The following is a 14236-nucleotide window of genomic DNA, read 5'->3' as shown; positions in this document are numbered from 1 at the left end:
TCCCTACAAAAACCCCTTTTTATTAAGTTACTGTGAATTCCTCTCATTCACATCCAGCAAAGTCTTTCAAGGGTGAATTTACAGTCACAGACCTTATCTGGCTTGGAGAGCTGCCAGGCCGATATCTTCAAAACTTGGCAAGGAGTCACGGAGAGTCACAGAACCAATTAAACGAACTAATTGTCTCCTGCAAACTCCACTCCCCTTTCGCTCCTCTTTTATTCCCTATGGGAGGGGCCATTCATCATCCACCTGTGGCCTTACTCCTGAGTCGACCCTTGTTCTTTAGCTGTTCCCTTCTCTTGGCAGCTCTGTGCATGGGCACACTGGGAACAGGCTCCAGCTGTTCATCTGCCTCACTGATATCTGCCTCTGAAGGCAGCTGATAACTGGCATCCGGCCCTGGTCCTCTCTCTGCCTCTGATGCAGAGCCCTCATCAGAGCCTTCCCCAGACTCCAGGACTGGCCCATGTTCCTCCCCAACCTCCTCACTGTCTGAGTCTGCCACCAGGATTGAGGACATTATAGGAAGAAAGCCATGTTAGTCTATTATGGTAACCAACAATATGGAGATTTTTTTTTGTTCAACCATGTCAGAAGCATCACAATTAAAATACATTATATAGAATTTAAAATATAAAAAGTAAGATTAAAAGATTAAAAATATGTACAAATTAAACAAATCTTGCCCAGAAAATAGCAACTAGGATTAGTTGACAATGCCAATGTCAATTTAGTAATGAAAACTAGGTTTAGATGACAATGCCAGAGTAGATTTTTATTTATTTATTTATTTATTTATTTTTCATATTTGTATACCGCCCTACTCCCGAAGGACTCAGGGCGGTGAACAGCCATAATAAATACAAATACATATAGAAGTTAAAAACTATTAAGAAACAGATTAAGTAATTTAGGCTCAAAGATTAAAAAACATCCAAATTTATCTAAAGAGGTTTAAAACCCAATTTAAAAGACAGTTTAAAAGCCAATTAAAAAGGGAGAGTTAGGCCAGACCAGCTTGTTGGAATAGAAATGTTTTCAGGGCTCGGCGGAAAATGCGTAAGTCTTGGATGTTTCGTAACTCCGGGGGAAGCCTGTTCCAGATGGTAGGTGCCCCCACAGAAAAGGCTCTCCCCCTGGGGGCCGTCAGTCGACATTGTTTGGCCGATGGCACCCTGAGGAGTCCCTCTCTATGGGAGCGAACTGGTCGGTGAGAGGCTATTGGTGGCAGGAGGCGGTCTCGTAAGTACCCTGGTCCTGAGCCATGGAGCGCTCTAAAGATAGTAACCAAAACCTTGAAGCGCACCCAGAAGACCACTGGGAGCCAGTGCAGCTCGCGCAGGAGGGGGGTTACATGAGAGCGCCACATTGCTCCCATTACCACCCGCGCGGCCGCATTCTGGACCAGTTGGAGCCTTCGGGTGCTTCTCAAGGGGAGCCCCATGTAGAGAGCATTACAATAATCCAGGCGTGAGGTGACAAGGGCGTGAGTGACCGTGCGTAACGAGTCCCGATCCAGAAAGGGATGCAACTGGCGAATCAGGCGAACCTGATAAAAAGTCCTCCTGGCTACGGCCGTCATATGCTCTTCAAAAGACAGCCGTGAGTCCAGGATGATGCCCAAGTTGCGAACCCCATCTGTGGGGTTAAGAGATCTCAGTTCAAATCCCAAGTGAATAACTCCCATAGCTATTTTGCCAGGGAGCAATATGGGAAAATCTCCTATACCAGGGGTGTCCAACTCCCAGAATTCCTCAGTCAGCAGGATTGCAAAGTTGGACACCCCTGCCCTATACACTACTGTATATTGGAATTGGTACAGAATACCAAAGTAATATATAACATCCTGTGACTTAGGACAGTCAAAAATGTAAGCTAGACATTTATTTTTGCTCTGCATCATGATTTTGATAGTATTCCTGTGGAAGGCTTTAGGGAAAAAAAAAAGAAAAAAGAAACAAATGTGCTGGGCTGAGACTTTGGGATTTCTCCCCCCCACTTTTCCAGGATGCTGTATCTGCTGCTACCGACGAAGAAAGACTGGTGAAAATCCATGATGTCATCCAGCAATTGCCACCACCGCACTACAGGTCTGTTGTGTCTGTCGGTTGTGTTTACACCAGTGGTGAAATTCAAGTTTTTTTACTATCGGTTCTGTGGACGTGGCTTGATGGCCTTGGTGTGGCTTGGTGGGCGTGGCAGGGGAAGGAAACTGCAAAATCCCCATTCCCTCCCCACTCCTGGGAGGATACTGCAAAATCCCCATTCCCTCCCCACTCCTGGGAGGATACTGCAAAATCCCCATTCCCTCCCCACTCCTGGGAGGATACTGCAAAATCCCCATTCCCTCCCCACTCCTGGGAGGATACTGCAAAATCCCCATTCCCACCCCACTCCTTGGGGAAGGATATTGCAAAATCTCCATTCCCACCCCACTCCTTGGGGAAGGATATTGCAAAATCTCCATTCCCTCCCCACTCCTGGGGGGAAGGATATTGCAAAATCTCCATTCCCACCCCACTCCTTGGGGAAGGATATTGCAAAATCCCCATTCCCTCCCCACTCCTGGGGGAAGGATATTGCAAAATCTCCATTTCCCTCCCCACTCCAGGGGAAGGATATTGCAAAATTTCCATTCCCACCCAACTCGGGGGCCAGCCAGAGGTGGTATTTGCCGGTTCTCCGAACTGCTCAAAATTTCCGCTACTAGTTCTCCAGAACCTGTCAGAACCTGCTGGGTTTTACCCCTGGTTTACATGGACTGGGGATTATGTTATGTTAGAAAAGAACCCTGGGTGATTTTGTAGAAGCTCGTGTCCTGTTTTCTCTGCAGACATAGCAATATGCCTCCATTAACACTAATCAGTATCCACCCTGTTTTACAAGCAATGTCCTTTTTGCCTTCCTCATTCCATACACAGTTGTAAATTAATTCTTTAAAGACTGAAGTTCTTGGTCTGTTCAGCAGGTAGGCTGGCTTGGCTTTGGCTAAAGGGCTAAGCAGAATCTTGCCTGGTTAGTATTTGGACGAGAAATTGCTAGGAAATATCGGATTCTGAAGTAGGCTAGGGAGTTCAAAAAATCATAAGGCTACACAGGTAGTCCTGGACTTACAACTTAAATTAAATTTGATTTATATGCCGCCCTTCTCTGGAGACTCAGGGCGGCTTACAATGCGTTAAGCAATAGTCTTCATACAATAAGCTATACAAAGTCAGCTTATTGCTCCCACAAATTGGGTCCTCAATTTACCTACCTTAGAAAGGATGGAAGGCTGAGTCAACCTTGAGCCTGGCAAGATTCGAATCTGCAGAAATTGCAGGCAGCTGTGTTAATAACAGGGTGCTTTAAACCACTGTACTACCAAGGCTCTCTTCATTTGAGCCCAAAATTTCTGTTGCTAAGGGAGACATTTGCTAAGTAAGCTTTGCCCCATTTTACAACATTTGCCACACTTATGAAGTGAATCAACTTAACGACTGCAGTTGTTAAGTTAAAATCAGGGTTGTTAAGTGAATCTGGCTTCCCCCTTGACTTTGCTTGTCAGAAAGTCAGAAAAGGTGATGACACGACCCCGGGACACTGAAACCGTCATAAATATGAGTCAGTTGCCAAGCGTTTGAATTTTGATCACATGACCATGGGGATGCCGCAACGGTTGTGTGAAAAATGGTTACAAGTCATTTTTCCCCCAAGTCTTCTTGTAACTTTGAATGGTCACTAAATGAACTGTTGTAAGTCGAGGACTACCTATACGAAGAGATGGACCTGTCTGTCCTATAAGTTGCTGGTTTACTGGGGATCCCTTCTTGCCTCTGTGAAATTAAGCAGATGAATGCATATCTTAAACAGAGGGATAGAACTAAGATCACGTGAAGTGTTAATAACACTTTGTAATGCCTTGGTAAGGCCACACTTACTGCATTCAGTTTTGATCACCACGATGTAAAAAAGATGTTGAGACTCTAGAAAGAGTGCAGAGAAGAGCAGCCAAGATGATTAGGGGACTGGAGGCTAAAACATATGAAAAACGGTTGCAGAAACTGGGTATTTTTAGTTTGATGAAAAAAAGGACCAGGGGAGACATGATAGCAGTCTTCCAATATCTCAGGGGCTGCCACAAAGAAGTGGGAGTCAAACTATTCTCTAAAGTACCAGAGGGCAGGACAAGAAGCAATGGATGGAAACTAATCAAGGAGAGAAGCAATTTAGGACTAAGGAGAAATTTCCTGACAGTTAGAACAATTAATCAGTGGAACAACTTGCCTGCAGAAGTTGTAAATGCTCCAACACTGGAAGTTTTTAAGAAGAGATTGGACAGCCATTTGTCTGAAGTGGTGTAGGGTTTCCTGCCTAAGCAGGGGGTTGGACTAGAAGACCTCCAGAGTCCTTTCCAACTCTGTTATTTTAGTATCATGAAAGATTTATGATGACACGAAGTGGACTTCCACTTTCTTTAGCTCGGTAACAAGACAAATAACACATCTGTGTCCTCCCTGCTGATACTCTATGAAGTGGGCGTGGAAGCATCATGCAAACCTCAGCATGCCTCTTAGAAATATTGAACTCCAGGGCACGAAAGGGGAACAAATTTGAAGAAATTACAGGCTCTTATCTTGCCCTTCAGGCGGAATCGTCAATTAAAAATTTAATAGAATTGAAATGTGATTCTAACTAGCACAGAGATAGCAGAAGTGCTGAAGAGTCAGCAGGGAAGTAGGACAGCTCATCTCAGTACAATCCACATTAAGGATAAGATACAAGTGCTGGCAGAAGTGAGTCAGACAAGTGGTTTAGAGATCTGGAAAAAATTTAGAGATTTTCTTGTAGCCGGTTTGGAGAACGTTGCTGATTAGCTACATACAATATGTGGGCATCCAGCATCAGAGGAAGGGCATGGTGTGGTTATGGGAAACTTGAGGATTTAATCCTTTGATCAGATGTCTTAACTCAGCATGCCATAGAAACCGAATATGAAACCCATTTCGAAATGGAAAGAAATAGATCTTACTAAAGTCTTAAGATTTCTCGCTAATTTTTAGCACAGCCAAGGCCACATTGAACATTGAGAGTTGCTTGTATCTGTTCCTGTACTAGCTCCTTGGCTTCTTACAGCTTTGTAGAATTAAGGAGGTCTGGCACTTGTTCTTTTCCTTGCCACATCGCCATACCCGTCACTGTTTAGAGCAAGGGTGTCCCTCCCAACTGTGGCAACTTTAAGTCCTGTGGACTTCAGCTGGCTAGGGAATTCTGGGAGTTGAAGTCCACAGGTCTTAAAGTTGCCAAGGTTGGATACCCCAAGTAGCAGTCTGGATGGCCACATTCTTTCTTAAGCATGACCCGAATGGCTTAGGCTCAAGCCTATTTGAGCCATAATGGTGCAGTGGTTAGAATGCACTACTGCAGGCTACTTCTGCTGCCTGCTGGCTGCCTGCAATTTGGCAGTTCGAATCTCACCAGGCTCAAGGTTGACTCAGCCTTCCATCCTTCTTTTTTTTTAGTAAAAAAATTTATTTTTTAAGACAAACAAACATTTAATACATCAATCCTCCCTTCTCTGTGACATCTCGGTGTTATCTTCTAGGCTTTTTCTCCATCTTCCATAAGTTTCTTCTATCTTCATATTCATCCAAACCATTCTAACATTTCATTTCTAAATCAATATTATAATAATCATTTGTACACAATTATAGTATCAGTCATTTATATCTCTTTTCCAACCAACTATAAAAATAATTCCATGTTTTAAAATATTCTGATTCCTCCTTATCTTAGCCTTCCATCCTTCTGAGGTGGGTAAAATGAGGACCCAGATTGTTGGGGGGCGATAGGCTGACTCTGTAAACCCCTTAGGGCTGTAAAGCACTGTGAAGCGGTATATAAGTCTAAGTGCTATTGTATTTGAACATTTGAGTCAGCAGGATAGGGGGCTGAAAGGCTGGGTTTCCATCCTGATTTATACTAAAGATGGATTACCCAGTTATAGTGCAATAGATGTATGTGTTTTACGCCCAGGAAATCATCCCTTTGTTCGTCAACAGACACTAGAGTCCCAGTATATATATTTCTTTATTATTCATTTTTCTTCTTTGGATTTGTTCTACCTGTGTTTGGCACCACACTCGTCTAGCACATAGAGCAAAAGATTTGGTGTTTCACCTGGCTTGTTGCAAAGCCCAAAGCTGCTCAGAGCTGAGAGGGAATGACTGGCCCAAGGATCAGCCAGCTGGTTTCTGTGCCTAAAGGAGGACTGGGACTCCCTCACCAATATCCAGCACCCTGGTCACTGCTTCACATTGCCTCTCCCTTAATTTTTCTATTGATTACATTTAACACCCCAGCAATATTGCTTTACAGTACCTTTCAGAACTCCTCTCTGTTAAATCCTATTATTCTTTATTCATTTTAGACATGTAGTATTACTGTTGAACCAAAATCTGTATTGTTTATTAAACATTCACATGCAAAGGATTCACTGGAACTTTATGAGTATCAACACAGCCTTAGTTCTTGGATGTCTTCCTAAATCAGGGAGCAGAATCCAGGGAAAATTAACTGTGCTTTGTTCTGAAATATCTGAGTAGAGTAGAGTAAGACTAGACTAGACATAGGATAGGATAGGATAGGATAGGATAGGATGGGATGGGATGGGATGGGATGGGATGGGATGGGATGGGATGGGATGGGATGGGATGGGATGGGATGGGATGGAATAGAATAGAATAGAATAGAATAGAATAGAATAGAATAGAATAGAATAGAATAGAATAGAATAGAATTCTTTATTGGCCAAATGTAATTGGACACACAAGGAATTTGTCTTTGGTGCATAAGCTCTCAGTGTACATAAAAGTTATAAGTGATAAATCATGATCGTAGTCATCATGGAAATACATTCATCATACATCATAAGATACAACACTTAGTGATAGTCATAGGATACTAAATAAGCAATCAACATAAATCAGTCTTAGATACTGATACTCAAAATATCATTCATTTCTAGAACTATTTGAAAGGATTCATGTGTTCCTGCTGTACACAAAATCTACTAACAAAGGTTTAACATATTTTTATTGGTCAGTTATGCAATCTCTTGATGCTGCTTTCATCATCTGAACCGGACCTTCTCTCTCTCCCTCTCTTTCTCGTTCTTCCCTGCACAGGGAAAATGTACAGTTCTTTAGCTAGATAATGTGGTAGAGGCTCCCTCTAATGGTCATCAAAGACGGCAGTTTCCATTTAGAAAACAACTCACCAGTAATGGAATCTCACAATGTCTATAATCTATATCAGGGGTCTCCAACCTTGGCAACTTTACGACTTATGGACTTCAACTCCCAGAATTCTGGGAGTTGAAGTCCACAAGTCATAAAGTTGCCATGGTTGGAGACCCCTGCTCTATATAAACCTTGACTGCTGGAGACATCTAGGACTATGTTGATCCACGTGGCATATATTTGTCTTCCTTGGGTTTTGCAATGCAACAAGGAAGCAGAGTGGGCCATTTTTCAAAAAGTGAAATATTAATCTGTTTAGGTTAGCTGATTTTGCTGATAATTTTCCCCAATCCCCTTTACCTTGTTTTTTTTTTTTTTTTTAAACCATAGGCTAAATTTCTTGCCTTTTTTCCAGGACCCTGGAGTTCCTTATGAGGCATTTGTCACACCTGGCTGAATATTGTGCCATCACAAACATGCATACCAAGAACTTAGCCATTGTCTGGGCACCAAACTTACTAAGGTATCTATCGATTGCGGACTTTGTAGGAAGAAAGCCATGTTAGTCTATGGTAACCAACAATGTGAAAATTTGTTTGTTTGTGTCAGAAGCGTCACAAGAAAAATAAGGCATACTACAGTAAGTGAGGGACACGGTGGCTCAGTGGCTAAGACGTTCAGCTTGTTGATTGAAAGGTCGTCAGTTCAGCAGTTCGAATCCCTAGTGCCGCATAACGGGGTGAGCTCCTGTTACTTGTCCCAGCTTCTGCCAACCTAGCAGTTCGAAAGCACGTCAAAAATGCAAGTAGAAAAATAGGGACCACCTTTGGTTGGAAGATAACAGTATTCCATGCACCTTTGGCGTTTAGTCATGCCGGCCACATGACCACAGAGACGTCTTCGGACAGCGCTGGCTCTTCGGCTTAGAAACGGAGATGAGCACCGCCTCCTAAAGTTAGGAACAACTAGCACGCATGTGCGAGGGGAACCTTTACCTTTAGCAGTCTGGATGCCTACATTGTTTCTTAAGCATGACCCGAATGGCTTAGGCTCAGGCCTATTTGAGCCATAAACTATAAAATATAAGATTAAAATGTGTACAAGTTAAACAGAACTTGGCCAAAAACTAGCAACATTAATTGCATTCTACGAGGTTCTCACATATATGCTGATCAGCACACAAAAGGCAGGCATACATATGTGTTGTTGTCTGCATGTCACCACAATCGCAAAGGGCAGAAGCCACCGGATAGCCCTATTTTTTCAGAATGCCTCTGGCTTTTATTATATAAGGAGATTAAATCATATCTGTTGAACTGAGCTGTAACTCATGACAGTTTATACCTTTTAATAACATTTGTTAGAAAACTTCTACCAGCACATTTTTATGTTTAAAAAGCCTTTTGAAAATGAAAGTGTTTTTCTATAGTGTGAGAAGTGGCATATAATATTTTACTTTTTGTCAGTTTTTTTTAATGAAAAAAAAAAAAAAGGAAAACATTCACTGGGGAAATTGGTCCCAACGAGGTAAAATGATTGATTTGTGAAGAAACAGCAGGCAGTTTATATCCTTACTTAGAACCAAAGTAAGCTTTACTTGTTTTTACTAGAAAGAAGCTTGGCTCATGCCAGGAATTAGCTGAGAGATAGACTAAGCTTTATTCCCTGTTAGGGAAAACTGCCACAGATAATAATAATAATAATAAATTCTCACAGAGAAATTATGAACCCCTCTTTTGCAAGAAAGAGGTGAAAGATTCTTCCTATTCACAGATGCAAAGTCCATATGCGGTAACTGCTCTGCATTATATTATGGAAGAGAGAATACCCAAGCTGTCAACTTATGTCAACCGTACTGCATCCAGTTTTGGTCACAACACTATAAAAAAGATGTTGAGACTCTAGAAAGAGTGCAGGGAAGAGCCACCAGGATGATTAGGAGACTGGAGGCTAAAACATATGATGAACAGTTGCAGGAACTGGGTAGGTCTAGTCTAGTGAAGAGAAGGACCGGGGAGACATGAGAGCAGTCTTCCAATATTTGAGGGGCTGCCACAGAGAGGAAGGGGTCAATCTGTTTTCCAAGGCACCTGAAGGCCAGACAAGGGATAGTGGATGGAAACTGATCAAGGAGAGATTCAACCTGGAAATAAGGAGGAATTTTCTGACAGTGAGAGCAATCAGCCGATGGAACAGAAGTTGCCTTCAGATGTTGTGGGAACTTCATCACTGGAGGCTTTCAAGAAGAGACTGGACTACCATCTGTCAAAAATGGTGTACGGTCTGCTTGGGCAGGGGGTTGGACTAGATGACCTACAAGGTCCCTTCCACCTCTGTTAATCTGTATCTGTCTTGGTAGCACTGTGTGTGTTGACTTCACACCACGACCACTGTGCAAATATTTGTTCCTGTGAAAAAGGGAAGGCATTCAGTTGACTTGTCTGTGTCCACCAGGAACTGTTAGTGCTGGCTGGAGCGCTGGGTAACGCTTGCGTTCTTTTCCCCAGATCAAAACAGATAGAATCTGCTTGCTTCAGTGGAACAGCAGCTTTTATGGAAGTACGAATCCAATCAGTGGTTGTGGAATTCATTCTCAATCACGTGGACGTCCTTTTCAGCTCTAAACTCAGCTCTGTCATTCGAGAGAGTGCAGGTATGTATGTCAGAAACAAACTAAAACAAACATTGAAAAGCATAGGGAGAGCAGTGTCAAAAGTTTTCATTTTTCTGCTTGGCTGACCAAATGGAGAAATGCAGCTTAATAAACAACCACCTACCTCACATTCATTGGAGGCTAATGAAGCTTAGCGAGTGTCCTGCCACAGATGTCCATCATGGAAAATGGTCCCTCTGTTAACAGTTGGGTAACTGTGGAGCGTCCATTCTAAAAGCATTTTGCTATTCAAGGCTTTGTACCAAGCTTTCGTTCCACCATCCCAAGCGTAAAATATCCCAAAGGTGCTTTTTTCAAGAGGCAACTGGACTTTCTGGTTTTTCTTTGAAGACGTTTTACTTCTCATCCAAGAAGCTTCTTCAGCTCTAGATGAATAAGCTTCTTGGATAAGAAGCAAAACATTTTCGGTTTTAGTTTTATTCTCACCTTTTTTTCCTTGCCAAATATATTTCAGTATCATTTTATTTAAATCTACGAAAAATTCCTTACCCAACTTGATAGGAATTGCCTGAAATAGGTACATAATTCTAGGTAGAATATTCATCTTGATAGTTGAGATCCTACCAATCAAAGATAACTGCAAATTACCCCATTTCACCAAGTCTTGCCCTATCTGTTGTTTAAGCTTATTATAGTTATTTTCTTTAAGTGCACTATACCTTGGTGTTAAATATATCCCCAAATATTTTACTTTGTTTGTAACCTGCATTTTTGAAACCTCCATCAGTTCTTCTTTTTGCTTTTTCAACATATTTCTAGTCATTATCTTCATTTTATCTTTATTAATTTTCAAGCCAGCTACTTTCCCAAATTCTCCAACAGTTTCTATCAACTTATTTATTGTTGTTAATGGTTCTTCAATGATCAAAACCAAATCATCTGCAAAGGTTTGAAGTTTATATTCTTCTTTTTGGATTTTCATGCCTTTTATCTCTTTTTCTTCTCTGATGCGTCTATTTAAAACTTCTAACGTCATTATAAACAACAATGGGGGCAGCGGGCATCCTTGTCTAGTGCCTTTTTCTATTTCAATAGGATCAGTCAGTTCTCCATGTATCATTACTTTTGCCGTCTGTTTAAAATAAATAGCTTCAATTGCCTGTATAAATTTCCTACCAAAGCCCATCTTTTCCATTTGGAGTATCATAAATCGCCAATTAACATTATCAAAAGCTTTTTGTGCGTCCAAAAATACCAAAGCCATCTGTTTTTCAGGATGTGCTTCATAATACTCTAAAGTGTCCAAAATTATTCTTATATTATCTCTATTTTGAAGCAAAACATTTTCAAAGAAAAACCAGAAAAAGCATCTTTGGGACAACCTGACCTGGATGACTGAGAATCTCCATAGACAAAATATGCCCCCCCCCCCCACCTCAAGTTGGGGGAAAAGAATGGAGTGAAATTATCTGTTTCAGTTTGAGTGACAGCAGTAGCCTCAGACTTCAGCAAACATTTCCCTGACTGTCACCATTCTGGCAAAGTTTTGTTTATAAGAAATTCAACAAACAGTTTAGCACATCAGTGGAAAACGAACTCAGTTGGTGTTAAACCATGCCTGTCTTCCCTGTCAAGCAGACAAATGCTGAATTTACATATTGTTCCTTTTTTTAAAAAAAACCCATTACTTTAAAAAAAACGAACCCTAAGGACATATAATTGGGTGGGTTTCCACAACGCATTAAGTCGTTAACAATGGCTTAAAAGTCACAATGGTTGAATTCACACAACATACTAAGGCAAAACATAACAGAGTTTTTGTGGATTGGCCTGATGTATATTCCCAACCTTTTCAGCACAGTTGCCATTAAGAAGTAGTGTCTGCTTGTTTGATGCTATCTCTTGACTTGTTAATTACTGTCTTCAAAATGTAAAAAAGTGCTAAATGTGGTGGAATTTCTCCTGTGAGTTGTTTTTTTTTAATGAAATTGTTTTTGAACTCACTGGGTTTAGCAGTATCTCTGCTAGAAGGTAGTCAGTAATATTTAAGCGTTAAAAGCTACACACAATCTTAAAGCAATATTTTCTTGAATTTAAATTGGGAGTAAAATTCACCAACTTTTTTGGGGGGATGGAGGAATAGCATTTTGCAAAACATTTTATACTAATGAAAGAGCTTGTGAAGGCCATTATGTGGGAAAAGAGATTCCTTTTCAAGTATTTATAGAGGTAAAAAAAATTTTTTTTTTTAAATACTTTATTGAATTTTCCAAAATAAAAAGAAAATATATATACAATCTCTATCTCCATCAGAGGTACAGTGTTTATACAATTTGGTGAATCATACGTTAAACAAACTTCATCCTAAACTATAGAATATTCTATGCAATATAACTCAAATTCAAGTGCATAACAAGTCATATCCTAAAGTCATGTTTTGGTTTTGTTCTTCAACCCCCCCCCCAAAAAAAAATGTTTGGTACTAAGCTGTATAAATTAACTATATTTTAACACAATTTCATAAGCTTAAACTTGAATAAAAATGTTGTTCCAAATTAAAAAAAAAAAAAATTATAGAAGTAAAGAAAATTGGGAACCAAAATTGAGTCCCAAGTCCTATCATGTAGTGAAGGGAAGGAAAAATAATCCGATGGAATGTCCACTATGTTAAACCCAAACTTTATTTTTTCCTTGCCAGACTTTTCTTGGTAAAAGCATAATGTGTTTTGAAGATTCCCTGCTTAAGTCCTGTGATAAAGGAAATGTTGGGCCGTGATATCTCTATTTGGAATGGAATGGAATGGAATGGAATGGAATGGAATGGAATGGAATGGAATGGAATGGAATGGAATGGAATGGAATAGAATAGAATAGAATAGAATAGAATAGAATAGAATAGAATAGAATAGAATAGAATAGAATAGAATAGAATAGAATTGAATTGAATTGAATTGAATTGAATTGAATTGAATTGAATTGAATTGAATTCTTTATTGGCCAAGTGTGATTGGACACACAAGGAATTTGTCTTTGGTGTATATGCTCTCAGTGTACATAAGGAGAATAAAATACATTCATCGAGAATAAAAAAATACAACACTTAGTGATAGTCAAGGTTACAAATAAGCTATCAAATCGTACTAGGAAACAAATAAAAACAATATATATTGAAAGATACAAGAAACATGGTTATAGTAATAAGTGGAAAGAGATAAGTTCTAGTAAGGAAGTGAAGAATAATAGTAATACAGTCTTAGTAAATTATTTGACAGGGTTGTGGGAATTAATTGTTAAGCAGAGTGATGGCGTTCGGGGGAAAAAACAGTCCTTGTGTCTTGTTGTTCTGGTGTGCTGTGGGTAGAAGTTGAAACAATTTATGTCCAGGATGTGAGGGGTCTATAGCAGGGGTTGGTTCTGCTTACCTTTACTACCGGTTCGCAACGGGACCGCGCGCATGCGCAGAAACTTCCTGATGACAGCGGAGCCTCCCATCGGTTTTACTACCGGTTCTTGCAAACCGGTCTGAACCGGGGGCAACCCACCACTGGTCTGTAGATACAATTTCAGGAATCTCTTTCTTCGAGGGCTCTCGTAACTCACATCGTTCTCTCTCCGCTTTGCCTTCTGTTTCTGTGGCAGGTCACAGTTCCTTGTCACGACCTAAATCTTTGCTGGTGTCCTCCCCCTCCACAAAGCTGCTTACCTTAGAGGAGGCCCAGGCAAGGACTCAGGCTCAAATAAATTCCCCAGCCCTGACAGACAGCAAGTACATCGAAGTCGGTGAAGGACCTGCTGCTTTGCAGGGGAAGTTCCATACCATCATAGACTTCCCCTCTGAAAGGTAGGAGGATCTGTCTGTCTGTCTCTGTCTAATTGTGTTGTCCCACACTTAGGTTTTCCATGGTTACGTTGGAACAGTTTTGAAATCGAAATATTCTTCATTCCCTCTCATTCGCACGTCTATAAATGCTGCTGGCCTATATAAAAGGCTGTGGGCTTATAGCTTCTCCGTGTGAATTGCTGATGTTGCTTTCGGGGCCACCACGGTGCATTCAATCACTTCCTCAACGCCAAATCTTTTCTTGCTGTAGAAAGAGGCCTCCCAGTAAGATGAAAAAATCCCCCGTTGGCAGCTGGCGCTCCTTCTTCAACCTGGGAAAATCATCCTCTCTTTCCAAACGGAAACTACAGCGCAACCCAAGCGAGCCATCCGAAATGAAGGCGATCGCTCTGGCAGGTAAGGGCGCCCCTGTATCCATGACAGCAAGGTGTTGCAGAGCTAACCTTAGATGCTTCTGGTTTACTCCACATGCATTGTTTTTTTTTTTTTTTTTAGTATTAATTATTTAGTTCAGTTTTAGTTTTAGTTTACTTTATTGTCATTGCACCTCGTACAACG

The 14236-nt window shown here is 40.9% G+C and overlaps 1 protein-coding gene across 1 annotated transcript in view; it reads left to right on the top strand.

Moving 5' to 3' along the window:
• ARHGAP32 (Rho GTPase activating protein 32) overlaps window positions 1–14236 on the top strand; it is a 130381-nt gene that overhangs the window by 106057 nt on the left and 10088 nt on the right. Inside the window, exons 13-17 of the mRNA XM_070952202.1 lie at window positions 2011–2093; window positions 7639–7746; window positions 9731–9870; window positions 13477–13678; window positions 13929–14074. Of these exons, the coding sequence (XP_070808303.1) occupies window positions 2011–2093; window positions 7639–7746; window positions 9731–9870; window positions 13477–13678; window positions 13929–14074 (679 nt within the window). The remainder of the gene's footprint in view (window positions 1–2010; window positions 2094–7638; window positions 7747–9730; window positions 9871–13476; window positions 13679–13928; window positions 14075–14236) is intronic.

Source organism: Pituophis catenifer, unplaced genomic scaffold (assembly GCF_029215685.1).
Source record: "Pituophis catenifer annectens isolate HBS135680 unplaced genomic scaffold, rPitCat1.0.hap2 SCAF_12, whole genome shotgun sequence".
In the NCBI taxonomy this organism is placed as follows: domain Eukaryota; kingdom Metazoa; phylum Chordata; class Lepidosauria; order Squamata; family Colubridae; genus Pituophis; species Pituophis catenifer.
The sequence above is the reverse complement of the archived record's forward strand: the minus strand, read 5'-3'. Positions and strand labels throughout refer to the sequence as shown.